The sequence below is a fragment of the Patella vulgata genome, chromosome 5 (assembly GCF_932274485.2).
Source record: "Patella vulgata chromosome 5, xgPatVulg1.2, whole genome shotgun sequence".
Taxonomy (NCBI): Eukaryota; Metazoa; Mollusca; class Gastropoda; family Patellidae; genus Patella; species Patella vulgata.
This window is the reverse complement of record NC_065883.2, coordinates 27492979-27514502: the sequence shown is the minus strand read 5'-3', so window position 1 is coordinate 27514502 and position 21524 is coordinate 27492979. Positions and strand designations below refer to the sequence as shown.

At 33.2% G+C, this 21524-nt stretch overlaps 1 protein-coding gene across 1 annotated transcript in view; it reads left to right on the top strand.

Moving 5' to 3' along the window:
• Positions 1-21524, top strand: part of LOC126822502 (cleavage and polyadenylation specificity factor subunit 2) — an 82459-nt gene that overhangs the window by 59273 nt on the left and 1662 nt on the right. The window contains exons 9-17 of the mRNA XM_050551435.1: positions 3878-4045; positions 4271-4371; positions 5045-5144; positions 17645-17748; positions 18758-18809; positions 18982-19018; positions 19186-19328; positions 20721-20858; positions 21133-21280. Coding sequence (XP_050407392.1) covers positions 3878-4045; positions 4271-4371; positions 5045-5144; positions 17645-17748; positions 18758-18809; positions 18982-19018; positions 19186-19328; positions 20721-20858; positions 21133-21280 — 991 coding nt within the window. The remainder of the gene's footprint in view (positions 1-3877; positions 4046-4270; positions 4372-5044; positions 5145-17644; positions 17749-18757; positions 18810-18981; positions 19019-19185; positions 19329-20720; positions 20859-21132; positions 21281-21524) is intronic.

Sequence of the window (21524 nt, the reverse complement as noted above, 5' to 3'; positions counted from 1 at the left end):
CATAAATATTCTTATATATCTAAAAGAAAATATAACCTTAACGCTATACATGTATCTTTGAAAGAAACATTTTTATTTTCATATCTTTTTCTCTGAGGTGATGATACCCACTTTAATTTACAGTAAATATAATATGACAAACAGTCTTGTGTTTTAAATGAGTTAAGGAAATCCCTATACAGTCTAATTTTATCAGAACCAATTTCCAGAATAACTTTAAGTCTGATAGATGTTCAAAACATTTAAGTGAATTGTTGTTAACAAGTTCTATCATAATAAACTGATTCAAGAGACATTTAGTTTAACATGATCTGACAGTTTAAACTGACTACTGGGCTTATAAAACCTGGATTTGTATTTTTAGACTGACACTCCATTTTATTGTCCCCTACCTCTCAAGCAGAGCATGGGCATCACTCCGGGCCTGTTTACGATGTGTTTTATGTGCGGGCATGGGGGGGGGGGGGATTTTGCTAAGACAGGTATCCATATCTAACTACCAAATGATCTTCCGAGAAAATAATTAGACATGGACACCAGGCAAATTTATGTAAAATTGAAATTATGAGTATGCTTCCACCGTTAACTCTAATTCATACTGAGTAAAAAAAGGTGCCTTTCAATTAATACATATATAAAACAAAATTAGAGCACAGAGACGGTGTCAAACTTTTATTGATTTTAATTTACAAGCACTATCTTTTATTCCTAAATAATAAACACTGTATAGCAGTATTCCTGTGGGAAGGTCATGATCATTATATTGCATGATGTCTCTTTTATAGTGAATTGTATGGTGCTACATCTCCCTATGTCTAATGCTGATAATTGTATTGAATCTACTTTAATCTAGCATAGATGATCAGATTATCATCGCATCCTCATTCCTAATACCCAGTGGTGCGTGTGATAACGTTCAGTTTTATTTCCCATGATTGCTGTTATCAAGTTACAACATTTATGTTAGTAAACAATTAGATCTTTTCAGTTACATTATCTGTTGAAAAATGTTTTTAGTTGACTGCTTTAGGGACATACTAGTTCTGAGTTCAATATATGATTAAGAGCTTTTATCTAGAATGTGATAAATGCCATCAACACCTTCCCTTTTTCAATACCATACTAAATTCAAGACAGTTACAGTTATCAGGTTCTCTCATTTTTTTTTAAAAATAGTATTTATTTGTAAAAGATCAAATGAAATATTGTCTTAAAATCATTGGCTTTACAAATGTATGTAATTTTTATTTTGAAAGAAAACTCACCTTTACGAGCATTTAAGTCATCTATTTGACTTTAGAAAAATTATATATCTTAATTATTAGGTTGATATCTTAATTATAAAGATTGTGTAAATATTTTTCTGATAAACAGGGGAATAAAATATAGATTCAAAGTGGCAATAAATCAAACTTTGATGGCATTTGTATATATTCTATTCCATGCAATGCAGTAACTTACATTTTCTTGTTAAAAAAAAGAGCAAAAACAAAGGCAGGCCATGCCAATATCCAGTATATGGCATGTTTTATTATATTATAAAGTGTACCAATAGGTATTTAAGAAATGTCCAGTCCACACAGGATATGGATAATGTGACATCAATTGATAAGATATGCCATTTTTACAGTTGTCTGTCTGAAAATGTAATGTTAGCACTCTTGATACGTTAGCACAACCAATCTGACTTTCATGGCGGTATTTACTCATAATGTACCACTTTCTTTATGGCAAAGAAAGCCATATTTCCGATGCATAAACATGGCGGTTGGCATTTTCGCCTTATTCACTCGATCATAATGACTTTGACCCCTGTCCTGTCCTTATGTAACATTAGCACATGATTTTAAAGTTAAAACTTGCTCCAGGGTAGACATACTATATCATATTATTAATACCTTTCATTGCAGACTATTTAAAATTTTAGTTAAAAACAATAATTCTAGTAATTGCAGTTATTTATGTAACATTAAAATGCAACATTTGCATGCCCAATAAATGTTTAGATTTTAGGTTATTAAAATATGATTATATATAAATCTTAAATTCTTAATATTATGCTTTTTTTTCATATAAAAAGTCTCAGGACCTACTTACATTAACAATATAAAGAAATTTTCTTTAAACTTTAGATAATGTTACAAATTTGCCAGAATGTCCACATGTAACATTATATAGCAATGCACTTATTTTATTAATTAGATGAAATAAGCCAACCAAGTGAAAACATACCTATTTGATGGAGAGAAGAGCCGTTTTCTGGCTGGTTTGGATACATTTTTAATACTAAATTATTTGGTCTTTCTACGTTGTTGTGCAAAACATTTCACAACATAAAGAATTGAATGGCATTAACATACGGTTGTTATTGTTTGGGGTAAGACAGTTTTCCTCTTATTTTTTAGAGCAAAAGTAAATTGTGGTTGGCTTGTTTCATCTAATTAGTAAAATTATAGGTACCTGATCAGACAAAGAAATTGTGTAGCAATAATATTTTCAGTAAGGTAATAGTGAAGAAAACCTCATCCAGTTGAGCGAGTGATGGTTGAAATATAGCTAGTCGGATGTGGACTCTGTGCTTGACAAGGCATACACTGCCTATCTTCTTATACCGGCCATCAGTCGCCATATTTGTTCTACAAATTGAAAAGAAGTATGGTGACTGTTTAGGACGTTATCTTTTTTTTATTTTATTATTTCTGTAGTTTTGTAATCAGAATTCAACTTTAAGCAACAGTACCAGTAAACATAATATAACATTTTTATTTCTCTGTCATTTGAATGAATTTTGGAATCTATTTTCAGTATGCCTTGTAACAGTTGTGTGAACTTTTTCATCTACATGGACAGTTGATATGCCAACAAAGTCCATTTAGAAATTAAAGTTCCTATTTCTGATCTCTGTCATCATCTATAAATAAATATCTAAGATCAGTATCAGTATATGTAAAAGTCTTTGAAATAGATTAGAAATGTGATAGACTGGTTCTATGGCAGAAAGAATGTTATCCCTTGTTATGTTTTGTTATTTCAAGTTCTTTATTCTTATGAAGGTCTTTGTGAAACCTGATCATATTACTAATGAAATACTTCCTCTAAAGAACATAGATGTGCACTGCATAGAACACATACTCAGAATGAACTAATTTCTATTATGAACATCCAGTAAACTCGAGATATTATTTTTATACACCCCACATTTAATGTTGTTGCCAAGTAATTTTAGTTTCTAGCAAATTTTAACTTTGTATGAAGCATATCAAGCACTCAATCGAGTGTCATCTATTTATTTTGTAATTATGGTGTGGGAACGTCAGCCTCACTTTTAGCTTGTTTCATTAATTTCAGATCATATTTGGACTTTCAAGGCATGAATGTGATACAAAACAATTTCCCTGTGTAAAATTTTAAAACTTGTTCTTTTGAGCCTATTATTTCCTTTCAAATTTTAGAATCTTGTAAACACAGAGTTCTCAAAACAATATACCGGTAATTCAGTTGTTTTTGTTGTGTTTACTGACACTGTATAACAAAGAATCTTGCCTCATTTCAAATTTTGACTGCTAAATGATGTGAACATGATTCACTGTAGATAGCTTTTGTGCTATGGATGTATAACCGGAGTTTTGATTGTACCTTCCTTTTTTATTACTTACACAATCTGTGGGTGATGTTTATTGTCCTCAGATTTGTCTTCTTGGGTTTAGTTTGTTTCTTTATCTGTGATGTGGTTCTCTGTACTTACAAATAGACTTTAAAATGCGATTTGGGTAAATTAAAAATGTATTCTTTCAGAGCGAAATAGTCAAAAATCTTCATGATTTGTAGGCTACATGAACTTATAAGAAATTCATTCTCTATTGTATTATAATTTCAGGTAGTTTTAGCCAGTACACCAGATTTACAGTCCGGTTATTCTAGAGATCTATTTATAGCCTGGTGTGGTAATTCTAAAAATAGTATTGTCCTGACCACACGGACATCACCTGGAACTCTCGCTCGAGAACTCATAGATAATCCACAGTTACGATGTATTACTATAGATGTAAGTTAATACATTTTTATTTATCATGCTCATCTCTGAGAACAGCAAAGGAGAAACCCAGTCTGCTTCCTCAAAAGCTGCCCAAAATGGCCATGTTCTTTGACTGTGATGTAGAAAAAAGATTCTGGGCTAAAGTTGCCTGTGAAAAATAAACGTTATTCTGACCAAATAGAAATACATGTGGAAGAAATGTCAGACTTCGAATTAGTTTCTTTTTTCTTACAGGTACAGCGTCGTGTGAAACTGGAAGGTGCAGAATTAGAAGAATATCAGAGAAAAAAACAAGACAAAGGTTCAAATGACTCCAGATCAAAAATACAACAAATGTAAATATGAAACGTAAACCATTGGTCATGTATTTTATTTTCATGTGAAAGTAAAAAAATACATGCATTTAATTCTGATTAAAGATTGTCGAGTCTCTCTCAAACCCACCAGCAACATTTAACACAAGCAGGATATGGTCATCATCAAATTTAGTGTTCTTGTCAAATTTTGCCATTTTCAAAGTGAGCTGAAGTATGTTTTTATTACCCACAATTCATTTTGGAAAGAAAATAGAATGGCACTTTTGATCTTGTTTCATGGTAGTTGCAGAAATAATTCATGGGCACAATGAAACACAAAACCAGCCCCCCCCCCCCCTCTCTCACTCTCAAATATTTGGCCTACTGAATGTGGCTTAGTGAGTAATGGCACTAGGTGAATAACAAGTTTTGTCCCAATGTTGGCCGAGAAAGGTTCCTGGAGAATTTCTAGTCTAATCAGCCTTTGTCAGTTGTTCAGGACTTACGGCAAGAAAAAGTGTCTAGTTATAGACTAATATCTGAGGTCCTGTATATAACATTGACAGGACGTCTGGGGGTTTAGTTCACAAGTACCTTTCTCTGGTTTCATTAATATATTACAAACTTCTATTCCATTTAATCTAACAATTTTACATCATATTCAGTAAACTAAAGACTTTGTACAATAACAGTATGTTTGTTTATTATTCAGGACTATAGAAGATGAGTCCAGTGATGAGAGTGAAGCTGAGATGGATGTGGATGGTTTATATCATCTTAAAGGAAAACATGATCTTATGATGAAATCAGAGGTTTGTATTTAATGTATTAATGTACAAGTTGCGAAAACTATTATTCTACCCATGGTCTATAACAGGTATGTCATCTGATCGGCTCATGCTAGATGTCAACAGATCAAACCTTTGAAAGCAAGACATGCAAAAGTCAACACAATCGTTCAGGCACCTTACAAAATTTAAAGTGATATGATTATGTCATGATATTTGGCTCTGATTCCAGGTGCTAGCTTTATGCAATTGAAAATGGCAGTACCTCCTATTTCTCTTGCCTTTGCTTTCTGGGTCATTCCATGTATGTTCACTTCAGAAATCTGTAATTCTTAACCCGAACATCTCAGATTTTAATGAAATTTTGTATATAGGGTTGTTATGCCTTAAAAAGTTGAATTTCATCAAATTTTCAACTCACTCAGACTTATGGTTTGGTGTTTTCCTGCACAGCAACCATATTATATACCATGTTTGATAGAAATCTGAGATGACAGGGTGTTAGGTGAATTGACGTGGAATGACCCTTCTGGTACTGCTATTGAAATGAATATACCCCATGTTATAACATACCGGTAGTCCCTAGGAGACACGGTGGCTATGTGAGTAAGATGCTGGCTCGCTAGCCTGGAGATCACAGGTTTGCTTCCGATGTTGGATGAAAAAATTCATCAGGATTTTCCAACACGGTTTCACCAATACTGCACGCAGCTATCATCTACATCATACTTCGAGAATACATAACTGCCCTAAATACCATCCATTTAAAATGCTCACATGATCATTTTGGGGTGGAACTTATCGACTGGCCTACTGCTTTGTACACTCGAAGCACGTGGTTTATGTAAACAAATGTCAAGTTAGCAAAATGTCGACTTCTGCCACTCCGGTAAAAGCGATATATAATATGTGCTAGTGCATAATATTGCAATACATTCTTTACCATTGTACACTGTCTTTACAGTTTCAATGTGTTTATCTTTCAAAACAAGGTTAGATACTCCTGAATTTGTCTTTGCAAACAAAACCGCTTCTGTGAAATTATCTTTCATGGGCGCCGCCATATTGAATAATTAGTGGACTATTTCGTGATTCTGCTCCGATCAGTTTGACATCTTTCATACACACAACGGCTAAATAATCACATTTAATTTCATTCAATATGAAAATAGAAGAAAAATAAATACTTCTAAAAATTTCTAAAAGCATACTCAGTGTTTACAACTAAAATCTTCGATGTAGGAATTTAAGTGTCGGTCAATCAGGTTATGGCCTGTTCTCAGGCGGAGCTAGCTGTAGACAGGCAGCCTAAGTTTGGGATGAGTTTCGCCTTGTCAATGGTATAGGACGGAGGTCCTGACAATGAAAGCTGTCTAGTCATTCAGATGGAACAAAAAACCAAGGTCCTGTGTACATATTGGCATGCTCATTAAAGATCCTTTGGCAATTGGAATTCGATATAAGAGGCAGTAGCGCCCCCTGTCCAGGCAAAATTTCCCTCGGAGCAGAACAGTAGGATGTCAAACCCCATTTGATTTCATTTTTTTTATAAGTCCCAATATAACCTAGTCAGTGTTCAGTAGACATTAAACCCCATTTATCTCACCCTTTCTCTCTCCTTTAAATTTTAAAAGATGCGCTTTTAGTCATGAAATAAACTAGTTAAGCCCATCGCAGACCGGCTAATACTTGTTTGATTTTAAAAACATTGTTTGGTCAACAAATGTTCTTGTTGGTCTCATTTTCATTGAATTTCAACAAAGAGTGACACATTTTAATACAGATATCCAATCAGTATTTCGCCATTTTGTTACCAAGAGATGTTTAGGTCAGTCATGTGACATCAGCATCAGTCTCTTTTGAACAGATGTTGGTTGTTTGTCTTAAACATTCGTTGTTTTCTGGAAATTTAAAAAAGGTTGAAAACATTTGGTTTTATAGATGCCAACAAATGTTAGTCGGTATGCACTGGCCATGGGCTTTAGTGGTTTAATTTAACCATCTCTCTCTCTCTCTCTCTCTCTCTCTCTCTGGAAACTTGTACAAATCTTACAGTGCAGATAATAACCTCCATCTAGACAGCCAGGTCTGTTATATCAATTACTTAGTCTTCCTGTCTCATAATCATTGTCCAATTATATCTTATAGTCATGTGACATGTTGACCTTTGGTGGGGGGTCAACTGGTAATCCTGTCTTTAATTTGGCCACATGTTAAATTGACCTGTCAATCACCTCTCATCACACCATCAATGACATCTGTAACTGATGAATTAAGACACTGAGACCTAATAAGGAGTTGATCTGTGCATGTACCATATATAAATTTCTATCTAGCTGGATTGTTATTTATACGTCTTTTGAAAGAAAATAAATTTCCTGATTATTACTCAGCATTACCGCATTAAAATTATAAATAAAGTATGTTAATTAACAAGGGTGAGAAATTGAGGGGTGAGTTAATTAATGCTAGGGGTAAAAAAACTGTGTGATGGTGCATTTTCTGTAGAGGTGTGTTAATTAACCGACCGGTAAAAAATGAATGTCAAGGTGTGTATTATTCAATTGATGTGTTTTGTCGATAGTTGCGATAACTGCACCAAAAGGTTATTATAAAGGACCAGCAGGCTTTTTCTGACATGTACGTGTTAAATCAAAATTTAGGTAGTAAAACTGTTTTACCGTGCAATTTATCATTCGATCGTGTGTTTTACGCAGGTCTTTGTATAATTAAAGACAGGTCTTTAGATAGGCGTGTGTGCTCGCTATGATAAACGTTTCTATTCTTTTGTATTGCTTTCATATATAAAGTTGCATTTAATGAAATAAAAATATGGACCTTTTATCTATCCTTCGGAAAGGTGAATGTAATGTCGTCATTTATAAATGCCCAGCAGTCAGAGCCCAATTTGAATATAGCGGGAATGTAGAGAGTATCATCCATCAAAAACTAATTTTTCTACAACCGAAATATATTACTGCTTCATAACTAAAAAGACGCGCATTGACTGTTTCATATTCATTAAAATTATAAAAACGTGCCACTATGCGTAAATTGTGCATACGACACAAGCAACCGAACAGTGGTAATTCACTTACAATCGAACGATCCTCATTCCAGAACTTTTAACTTATAATGTAGCCGTTTTCATGCAATTACAGAATTGCCCAATGATAAACCAGATCAAAGAAACACCTACGACCGAATTCACATGTAATCATTTTCCGAGACTTGTTGTATTCTATTCTTACGACTACCTGGTGCCTGAAATAACCCAACCATATCAGAAAGCATGCAGTTCCTCCTTACAATGAGTTTGATCAATTGATTTAAGGTTTATTTGATAATGTAGTTTAAACCCTGATGTTGTTGTCCGCGATATCACCTTATGAGTCGCATTTTGAAATTTTAAGTAGATTCTTATACAGAATTCCGGGTGCAATGATAGGTTGTTAATCAGGTCTTGGGATGAATAGACCTGCTCCCATTTAAACTAGATGATATATTACTTGAATACTTGGGATGTGATATGGATATTTAAATAGTTCATCAATAACACGTCTGTATTTCTAATCATTTTAAAATTACGTTATTAGTGTACTAGTATTCTGTATATACAGTCAAAATGGGAAAAATATTGTCATCTTTTTGTCATGGTTGATTGATCAGAATGTTTAAATACGTTAACCTAGGTGTTAGGTAACAAATGCGGTGTTGTCATACCTGATTGGGGCCATAAATTAATTTAACAAATTAACAGCACTACATGAATTATTTACTTCAACCAAAGTGTGTATTAACAGTTGCTGTCTGAATTATTTACTTCAACCAAAGTGTGTATTAACAGTTGCTGTCTGAATTAGGGTTGTTAATTTTGTTTATAGATTTATTAATTGGTTGATTTCGTGCAAAATGAAAAATAAGGTAATTTATTGTTAAAACTTTTATGGCATGTAGATAGAATACATAGAAACGTGTATAGTAAAATTTACTGCAACCAGTAACAAACTATCTCTTGATACAAGTGTACCTGTTTTATGGTATAATCTACCATTTTGTTTAATATGTTGTATATATCAATATTCTTTAAAAAAAAAATTATTTGAAACACATTGATTTAAACAGGTTTTTAACGGACTCTGTATACATGTCCATAATCTTGTTTTTTTAAATATGATTAAATTGTCACTTTGTAAAGTGTCCCTAAACAATTTGCATGAAAGGGTGCGTAGGCCATAGTACTACTGTTCGGGCAAAATTTCCCTCATAGCACACTGTATGGCGTATGCCCGTCTTCATTAGCCCAGTTCGAAGCAGAACAGTTAAACCCCTTTTCATTTAATTTCATTTCATGCACTATTCATATATTTAATGTAATTTGGGAGCAGGACAATTGCAGGCAGGAGAACTGCTGGCGAGGACAACTGCCGATGATATCATTTGTTTTTCTGTATTTATGTCCTTTTTATTAAAAAATAACCAATACATAATGATTAAATATTCTTTATTATTATTATACAGAATCAGTTTACTTAACACATTGTCTATAATAGCACTCAGTAAATGACTGACTGACTATCTATAATAGCACCCCCTAGACACAAAGTTATCACAGCTGAATATTATGTGCAATACCACTAAGTCCAACACATGGCAACTGTTGAACTTACAACAACTTTAACTGTTGCCTCATTTATCATTTAATAAACTTTACCAAAAAGAACAAACAAAATCACTGGCAATAAAATCAACAGTTATAAACTGTAATAAAATAAAATAAATAATAAAAAGGTTGGCAGTTGTCCTCACCAGCAATTGTCCAACCAGCAGTTTTGATTTATATTTGATATCTGTGATTGATATCCAAATATCATAAAAAAAATGACCTATTAAAAATTAACATCTAACTCGTTAGATGTTCTTTGAAAAAATGTTCAAATATCATAAATTATCCGCTAACTGTTATGTACAATACACAAACAGGGTAAGCGATATTATCAGGGCTTCCCAGAGACATAACAATTTATCAGAATTTTCAAAGAAAAAATTTACAAACTTTATAGTTTACTATCAGTATCTTTTCAAATAAAGCAACCAAACAGTTTTCCAATATGTGCGAACAAGCTTGTGCACACTTTTACATGTATAAATAGAATTGTTACTTTGATCAAGGAGCCATTACTGACCCCTTGACTGCACACACTATTAGTGAAACAGTGGGACGTGAAGTCTGCAATGCTTGGGTTGACATTTGAATTATATTATTCAGGAATCCGTTTATATGGTACAAATTGGAAGACACCAATAATAACTTGTCAGCAGACTAGAATCGGTATATTTACATACAGCAAATTTGGCCTATTCACTAAATACCCAGGGATATTCAAATCGGGGCCTACCTGTTCGATATTTATAAATGACAACATTGCACATTTCGTAAGATAGACTAAGGTCATTATTTTTAGTTTATTAAAAGCAACTTTATCTATAAGTAGCGTGACTATATGATACGCAGTATAAATGCCAGATAGTCGTAAGAATAGAAGACAACAAGTCTCGAAAAAAGATTACCTGTGAATTCAGGCGTATTTGTTTCTTTGATCTGGTATATCACGGGGCAATTTTGTAATTGCATGAAAACGGCTGCATTATAAGTTAAAGTTCTGGAATGAGGATTGTTCGATTGTAAACGATGTAAATTTAGTGAAAAGTGAAAGTAATTTTAGTTTAAATATATCATTGTGTGTGAATTACCACTGTTTGGTGGGCTGTGTCGTATTATTTATCAATATGGAAATTTCTATTTTGGATATTGCTATTGAAGGTAAGATGCATAATTTACGCATCGTTGCACGTTTTTATAATTTTAATGAAATAATCAATGTGCCTCTTTTTATTATACGGCCACATTGAAATGTGGTCGTATATTGTCGTCGCCCACGTCTGTCCGTCCGGCGGTCCGGCGTCCACAAGCAATTGTGGACGCTCTAGAGGCTAAAGTTAATATCTGATTGACTTTAAATTTATACACAGTGTTTAAGGTCATGAGACGAGTTATGGCCCTTGATCGCTTCAAAAAATCTTGTGGACGCTCTAGAGGTCAAAGGTAATATCCGATTGACTTTAAATTTATACACAGTGTTAAGGTCATGAGACGAAGACGCCTATTGATTTTCAGTGATTTCCGATAATTACCTCCAGAGTTATGGCCCTTGATCACTTCAAAAAATCTTGTGGATGCTCTAGAGGCTAAAGTTAATATCCGATTGACTTTAAATTGATACAGAGTGTTTGAGGTCATGAGACGAAGAATAATATTGATTTTCAACGATTTCCGATAATTACTGCCAAAGTTATGGCCCTTGATCACTTTGAAAAATCTTGTGACCCTCTAGAAGCTAAAGTTATCATCCAATTGACTTCAGATTCATACACAGAGTTGAACAGCAAAATCCAGGATGTTTAAAGTTTCCTATACTAAACGTTAGCATGGGGCAAAACTTTATAAAAACCAAACAAATTCTAATGGTTTTCTGATAATTACTTAATGAGTTGTTACTCTTAATCAGATTTTAATGTATTATAAATGTTTCATTACCGAAAAAAGTAAAACTATGTGACAACTCTTGTTGACTGCCCAGACGATTTAGCTGTTGTGGGCGTATGTTTCGTTGCCTGGCAATCTATCTTTAGTTATAAAGCAGTAATATATTTCGGTTGTAGAAAAATTTAAATGCAACTTTATATATATGGTAAGCAATACAAAAGAGAAATGTCAATCATAGTGAGCACACATGCCTATCTAAAGAAGCGGCAATACTATATACCGAAAAACAACCAGAAACACCATGTGATACTGAATACCGGAAAACACTTGAAAAACACTAAATACAGGAAAACACACTAAATACCGAAAAACACCCTAAATAGGTAACCCGGAGCCTGGTCCTCTGTGTGCGTGGGTTAGGGTTAGGTTTTTCCAGTGTTTTCCAGAGGGCTAGGGTTAGTTTTTTCCGGTGTTTTCCAGAGGACCAGGCTCCGGGTTACCTATTTTTTTTGTGTTTTCTGGTATTTGGTGTGTTTTATGGTATTTAGTGTTTTTCAGGTGTTTTCCGGTATTCAGTATAACATGGTGTTTTTTGGTGTTTTCCGGTATATAGTATAGCCCCTAAAGACCTGTCTTTAATTATACAAAGACCAGGGTAAAACACACAGTAAAACAGTTTACTACCAAAATTTTGATTTAACAAGTATGTGTCAGAAAAACCCTGCTGGTCCGTTATAATACACCTTTTGGTGCAGTTATCGCAACTATCAAGAAAACACACCAATTGAATAATACACACCTTTGACTTTCATTTCTTACCCGTCGGTTAATTAACACGCCTCTACAGAAAACCCACCGTCGCAAAGTTTTTCACCTCCAGCATTAATTAATTCACCTATCAGTCAGTTTCTCACCCTTGTTTACAATTTTAACACAGTTATGCCAAGTAATAATCGGGAAATTAATGGGGTTTTTAACAGACGTACAAATAACATCCCGGACAGAGATTTATATATGGTCCATGCATGGATCAGACCCATATTAAGTCTCAGTGAGAGGTGAGATGGGTATTGAGGGATTTTGCCAGATTGTAAAATTAGTTCAACTACATGCAACAGCATGGTCTGTCAGCCACAAAAAGTACAAAAGAAGCTTCTATGAAGTCCAATGTTCATGCATGATAATTTGTATCAGGTGTTCTAGCGAGTTTAATCAACATCTTGATTGTGGACATTATCCGGCAGAAGCAGAAGTAAACCTCAAACTCAATATATTCCATAATGAATTAGAATTTAATATTGGTGCATTTCACTCAATACTGATGCTGTTATCTTGCAGTGAAAATATGGGACCATAATATTATAATGAGCATTTTATAATCAGTACACGAGTGGTGTATTCTATGGTTTCAGGCACCATGTGTAATGAACAAAGAAAAACATATCCTGAAAGACAATGTGGAAGTAATAAGTAATGGCGGATTCACAAATGACCAAACTATAATAATAATAAAAACAAATCGTGTAGAATGAAGGAAGCAGGTGTAAATGACTGTCGTTCAATTTAAACTGCTCACATATTTCACTGAACATAATTGATTAGAATAATTAGCAATAAATTTTTAGATAACTGTATATAAAATGATTTATTTATATATTCTTATATAATAATATGTGGTTTAGATCAATTTTCATCCATTTTAAGGTTCCAAAGAATAGAGCCATACACCCTTTAAGCTTACCCTGCCTTGTGGACTATGAACAACTGATATCAATATAAGTAATTCACATGTAACAGCAAAGCATAGGCCTAGCTACTATTAGAGTACAGATTATGTTATGGCCAGATCGTAAATTTGAAACAAATATCCCAGAGATATGTTCAATGATTTCTGATTACTAACAGCTAAAGTTAGTGCTCCTACGGTTAGGACTTTTTATATACGCCCACATTTTCACAGATAACTTCCTGAATTATGGCCCTTAATATATGAAAAATCACATTTTTAACTTATGTTCCCTCTAGAGGTCACAGTTTTTATTTGATTTGATAAAATGTTTGAATATATCACCGTTACACCCTAATGAAGGTTGAGGAAGAATTTCATGAAAATCGGACCAAAACTGCCGGACAAAATGGCCATCCCTTGTACGCAAATAGTGTAATTATATAGTATATCAAGGTTGTGGACCCTCTAGAGGCCACAATTTTGATCCGATTTTGATGAAACTTGAAACCCATGTTTATAACCTAAAGATCTTGGTTCCTTTTGATATTCGCGCATATCAGACCTTAACTTCCTGAATTATGACCCTTGATTGTACGTTTTTAACTTGTAGTCCCTTTAGGGGTCACATTTTTTATCCAATTTAAAAAAACATTAGTTCATATCACCATTACACCCTAATAATGGTTGAGTAAGAATTTTGTGAAAATCTGACCAAAATGGCCGTCCCTTGTATGCAAATAGCGTAAATATAGGGTGTGTCAAGGTTGTGGACCCACTAGAGTCCACAATTTTGATCCGATTTTGATGAAACTTTATATTTTTGTTTATATCACAAAGATCTTGGTTCCTTTCAATATCGCGCATATCTGAACGTAACTTCCTGGAATATGGCCCCCGATTGTTCGAAAAACCTCATTTTTAGCTTGTGGACAGGCTAGAAGTCACAACTTGTATTGTTTTTTAAAAAACGTTTAAATATATCACTGTTGCACATCAATGAAGGTTGAGTTCGAGTTCTGTGAAAATCTGATCTAAACTGACAGAGAAAATGGTCGGTCCTTATACGCAAGTAGTGTAAATGTATGTAATACCAAGGTTGTGGACACTATAGAAGTCACAATTTTGATCCGATTTTGATGAAACTTGAAACATATGATTATAATCCAAAGATCTTGGTTCCTTTCGATATTTGCGCATATCGGACTATAACTGCCTGGATTATGACCCCTGATTGTACGAAATATCACATTTTTAGCTTGTGGACCCTCTAGAGATCACAATTTTTATCTGATTTTGAAAAAAACATTTAAATGTGTCACCGTTACACCCTAATGACGGATGAGTTTGAATTTTGTGACAATTGCATCAAAGTTGCCTTTCTGCAAATAGAGTAAAAGTATGTAATACGAAGGTTGTGGACTCTCTAGAAGTCAAAATTTTTATCTGATTTTGATGAAACTGAAAACATATCCCAAAATTACTGGATTATGGCCCCTGTTTGTACAAAAAATCACTTTTTTTAAGCTTGTTCTCTGTCCATCTCTTGCAAAATGTGGGCGTATGTCCTAAGGAGATATCGCAGTAGATTATGAAATTGATCACACAAGCGATATATCTACTATAGAATGTGTTATTGGGTGATAAACTACAAGGTCACTTTCTAGCCTTTATGATTATATTTTGAATGGTAGTTACAATTTTAAATAAATATTAAACAAAGTAGAATATAGAAATGCCGAGAAGTACTTGGATTGGATTAACAATAGCAAAAGTCAGAACAAGGTCCGTTGACCTTGCCGTTCGACTACGAGTGCTGTTAATAGTATTACTTTTTCGCAGTTGACATCGTAGGGCAACAATTACATTCTAAGATTTTCAAACATTCTAAGATTTTCAAACATCAAATACAAAAGGACAACGGGCAACTTTTATTATAAAGAGGAATATAATTTGAAACATCTCCGAATAACTGTACCGTTCAATTTGAACTGTTTATCCATCCGATTATAAACATTTACGGTTATCCATAGGAGCACTAGCTAAAATTGTTATCTGTTGCCTTTGATCACTTCAATCACCAGTTCAAAAATAATAATGTGCCAACCTTTAATGACTGCTCTTATGACATGGCTATTGTCTGCATTTTTTTTTCATTTGCTAGCAACCTTTGCTCGAGACAGAGAGAATAAATAAGTGCTAAAAATGTAGGATATAAGAAAAGTGTTTCATCTAAGTTATCTTAATAGAACATTGTCTTTAGATTTGATATAGTTTTAAACGATACTCCTTCTTGTTGTCCCTGTAAGTAACCAATCAAGACATAGACCAGAGATTTTGATAAAGATTTACCATCGAATGTACAGCTTTTATAAACTTACTGATGATGAGGTCTGTTTCATGTACTAAAAGCCTTATATTGTTAGTTGGATCATTTAACAGTGAATTACGAGATAGTTTGGGTGTCTGTAACCATTTGCTTCACAGATCGTTTTTTAGATTTAACAAATGAGAAAATAAATTGTTAATCACAAGAATGTAATCATATTAAGGGGCCCCCAAATTAGTACATTTTTTTTTATTTACCATGAATAGATATTTCATTATTTTATATTATTATGTCTGTGCTAAATAAATCTATCTAACGTCCATACTGAAATACAAATTGCATTTGTTTGACTGTAAAGGTCAATGACCAGAACATGCCCCCTTTTCAATGTTGATGTAAGAGTCTCAGTAACATTTTCAGCCTGGGGCCCCCTTGCAACTTAACTTGGTTATGTATTCATCAAATTGCTCGTTGACACAAGAAAGACTAAACTTATCAAACGATTTACTTAGATTTACAAACAGGTTTTATTTTCAAGAGATTTATAAACAGGTTTTATCTTCAAGAAATTTACGTTTTCCTCTGGTTACTTTCACAATATTGTGGACCCTCTTTTGGCTAAAGTTGTCATCCAATTGACTTATATTTTACATTCATTGTATGGACCATGTTTTGTTTTTACAAAGATGATGCCCTTGATCACTTCAAACATTCTTGTGGACCCACTATAATGGCTAAAGTTATAGCCCAATTGCTTTGAAATTGATACACAGTTTTTATGTTTATGAGAAAAAAACACTATTGATTTTCAACAATTGCTAATAATTAATGTCAAGAGTTTCTGCCCATGATTGTTTTGGGCCTCAAAAAGATAAGGTTATCATCCGATTGATTTAAAATTTATATGCAGTGTGTTTATGTTCATGAGAGGTAAAAGTCTATTGATTTTCAATGATTTCCAGCTAAAATTATTATTTGATTTCTAGTTCATGTTTTGTTAATATTCCTGATAATTGCTTTTTAGTGTCATGTAAAAGCTTCCATTGCCTACAAAAAAAATAAAATTTAACAATCGGCTACCTGTTGTGGATGTATGTTTTGTCGCCTGGCAACCAAGCTTCCAGATACACAACTGTTTTCTTCTGTAATCTGAAATATTTATATAAATGTTTACAGTATGCCATATGTTTGACTCAAAATTACCTAGTTATGCTGACTATGATTTAAAATAACTTAGTTGTGCTGACTAGAACTTAGAATGACCTAGTCAGGTTGACTAGCATTTTAAATGACCTAGTCAGGTTGACTAGAACTTGAAATGACCTAGTTGTGCAGACTAGAACTTAAAATTATATAGTTGTGCTGACTTAAACTTAAAATGACCTGGTTCTGCTGATTAGAACTTAAAATGACCTAGTTGTACTGACTAGAACTTAAAATGACCTAGAACTAGAATTTTAAATGACCTAGTTTTGCTGACTAGAACTTAAAATGACTAAGATGTGCTGACTAGAACTTAACTGACAAAGATGTGCAGACTAAAACATATGATAATCCAGTTGTGAAAAATGTTTGAATTTTGCAAAATAAAAACATGGCGTGTCAAACGGCATACAATCGTAGACAGAGACTAGTCATAAACACACAGACTGACTCAAACTACATAAAGAAAAACACAGCTATGAACTTATCAGTAGACACCAGTGAATACTCTATTGGGATCATGTGGTTTTTCACATTTTCTTAGTGTGCCATTCTAGATTCTGTGGCACACTGGTTGAGAATCACTGACTTAGAGTGATCTAGTTGGGCCGACAGAACTGAAACTGATGTTGTCCTGACTAGAACCTACAGTGACCAAAAAATTTATTTTGCTATTCTGAATATTATGAAGAAAATAAACATTAATATTTTTGTTTCAGGGTAAAGCACGCACAGGTTTCTTTAAACAAGCTAAGAAAGCCTATCCCATGTTTCACTTCCACGAAGAAAAGATACGCTGGGACGAATACGGTGAAATAATCAAGTAAATTGAAATTTTATGATCAAAAATGTAACCTATTTGATAAGTCATATGTTGACATACAGAAAAATATTATGTGCTCTCTGCCATGGAAGACAATTTTAAAGATGGGTTCCCAGGAAAGTATTTATCGGGTGGTTATTTCCAATAAAAGTATGGCAAGTTTGGTATATATGGAAAGTAGAGATATCCAATGTTACTAGAAAAATACTGGATTCCCCGAATCATGGAGCGTATACAGGACAAAAATGTAAGGGTTCCCCAAATCAACAGCCCGACGATTAGGAACTTCTGCACGCTTGATGTCAAAGGTCACAAGTGAACATTGAGCGTTTGATGTACAAGTTGATAAACTTTATGAAAAGTTAGACGTACAATACTTTCTGAGATAAAAAAGACGGAAAAAGACGCGGGTAGTGGATAATCTGAGAATTTAATTAGGATTCGATATTTGTAATAAATAGTAAGCGATTAAAGACAACATCGTCTTATGTATGCAATGAATTCTCCTCTGACTTCCAAGACATGACGTAAACATGACCTGGTTTGATCGAATTTTAATAGCAGGGCATTCCTTCGCAATTACAATGTTTGAGAAGGATTTGAAGCATAATTATGACAAATTAATTAGTTTGAATATGTTTTTGGTCCATATATACCATTAAATCACCCAGTTTGTACGCGGGAACCCATTTTTAAAACAAATAACAAACACACATGGTTTATGTGAACTGTCATTTATTAAATGATGACTGAAGCATATAGGTTCTGACAGTAATTAAATGTAATTAGATTGCATTAAAAATATGTGCATACTAAACTGCTTATTAAAACTATCAAGCAAATACATTGAAGAACTGCATGCTTCTGAGGATCAACAAATCATTGGGCCGAATCGAAACCCATCTAACCGTCCAGACACAGCTCTAATCACACCTCATTTGCGCAGTTGTGCCCATATTTTCTTTTTTTAATACTTTTGGTGAGAAATATTTCATGTTTAAAATTTTAGACCAGAAGATTACACTATAGCTGAAATAGTGCAACCAGAAGAAGAAGTTAAGGTAAAAGATACTATTTTTTTTCCTCAATCTTTTCAATTTTAAACTAGTTTATAATTTTACTTGCTCTTGGTAAAATAAAACAAATGGATTTGAGAAAATTTGACATATAGTATATTTCTGACGTTCATTCAAGTCCCGAAAACTGTGTTAATAATAGATATTGTTTTTTTAGAAACCAGAAAAGGGTCCAGAAGATGAGAAAATGCAAGGTTAGACCCTATATTTAATTAATACTGCATTTTTTGTTGATTCAGTTGTTAGTAATTTGATTGAAATAATGTCTTTTTAAACAAAACCTTTATTGAACTTGTATGTATTCAAACTTACACTTATTACATCAACAAAATAGAAATTGTCTCTGTTATTATTTTTCTAGAAGTAACAGATTTACCTACTAAATGTGTCTCATCAACTGTAACCCTAGATGTAAATGCTAGAATACAGTATATTGATTTTGAAGGCCGATCTGATGGAGAATCTATGAGAAAAATTTTAGAGAGAGTCAAACCAAGACAATTGGTAAGTAGATAAGATATTTTTAGTCAAACTAAGACAATTGTTAAGTAGATAAGATATTTGATAGAAAATCAAACAAAGACAATTGAAAGGTAGATAAGGTATTTTAGAGAAGAAAGTTAAAGGAGCTAAATTGCTAATATTTTGGATCTAGAAATTGAAAAATATGGGTCGCAACGCATATAATAATGTAATGTGAATGTATATAAACTGATTTACATTCAATCGTTTTTGTCTTTACTGTAATTTCTAACCAGTTATGTTCGGCGAAATACGCTAGAAGAAGTTTCAATCGAATGGCAATCTCTAGCATCTGGTTATTCCAATCTATACCGATAGTATTTATTGCGCATGTTCTCCAGATAAGAATATGGCGTCACCGTTTGACATGACTTGTGGAATATTATCTAGCCTCTTTCTACGAGTCCCTTGTTAAAATGGCACTGAAATGCACCATGGTACACGATTCGTGTACCAACGGTAAAATGTTTATTTTGTCTTAATTATTGGATATCAGAAGCCTATCTTTTCCCCGTAAGATTACAACATCCATGTTGATTTAAATTGACAAATAATTCGTGTTTTCAATGTCAAAGATTTTGGAAGATATTGAGTTAGAGACTTAGCTACTTTAAATCAAAACAATTGGTAGGCAGATATATTTAATAGTGTCAACCTGAGACAATTGATAGGTCATTGTAGTAAGATGATAGATATGTTAGAGTCATGGCAAGATAATAGGTAGGTAGATATATTGTAAGATATGCTATTTTAGAGGGCGAAAAATAAAAATAATTCGTGGGTAGATGAGATATTTTAGAGAGGGTCAACCCAAGACACTTCAAAGGAAAATAAGATATTTTAGACTTAGAGTCAAACCAAAACAATTAGTTGGTAGGTTGATACATTGTAAAATGAGATATTTAGAGAGAGTCAAATCAAGATAGTTGGTATATATAGCAGTTATTTTAAAATGAGTCAAATCAAATTACTGTTATTATTCATTGAATAGTGCATTCATCAAAGACCATACAATGGAGTTATTCCTATATACTCTTATTCTTCTTTAATCTATATAGAGAGAGAATCAGAGTTTTGTTCAGTGATGGGATTTCGCCCATTCCGGACATGTCCGACGCTATTTTCCAAACGTCCTAAATTGTCCAAATTGTTATCATTTAGTATCAATTATTGTGTCACAAAGAATAAATCAGAAACAGTTATTATTTGTCATCTCGTTTTAAAGGATGAAAATATCAGATTAGCTCTCTGCAATGTAATCATTATAGCGTTACAATAAGAGAGATGACATGACAAAGATTGCTCAGCTGTTTAGACATTTTGCCAGGAAGTACTTAGTGAAGTATAAGAGGTTTCTACTATTTTTATCTTCAGGTTTTAGTTCGAGGTACACCAGCTGCTACTGAGACATTAGCCGAGTTTTGTACAAGTTCTTCCCTCATTCAGGGAAAAATATTTCAACCTAAAGTTGGTGATAGTATTGATGCAACAACAGAAAGTCGAATATTCCAGGTTTGTTTAGTTTGTTTCAATCTAACTTTTAACTTGATGGCTTCCAACAATCAAAATGAACCTGTTGGTACAAGGGAGATAATTCTGTTAGAGTAAATAAAAAAAAAATAGGATTGAGACACATAAATTGTTATTAACATGTTTCAATAAATTTGTGGAATTTTCGGCATATTTAAATTTTTAATTATCCAAATTGATATTGATAAAACTTATTCAGAATATCAAAGAGAATAAAAAGCAAGAGATGTTTGATGGAAAATGTTTATCTTTTCAGGCCAAATTACGAGATCATCTAGTGACATCATTAAATTTTTCTACAGCCCGTGATGTGGAATTAGCATGGATTGATGCCCAGTTGAATTATATAGAAAATGACGAACCAGTCGATTCAAATACTTTATTGGAGGAGAGGAATAAAAAAGGTACTGATAAGGAAAGTGTGTCCAGTCATACAGATGGGATAAAAAAAAAAGTCACTTGTTTATATCATTAAGCATGAATGTAAATAGACAATTTGAATTTAAAGAATAGTAGCCAGAAACACTGCTGCCCAGGCAAAAGTCTCCTCCTCGAATTGAAAATGTACTCATAAAAATATAAATTTTTGTGTGTTAGTAGTATTATTATGACAAAATGTTAAGTCTCATTCTGTTCTTATCATTTGTT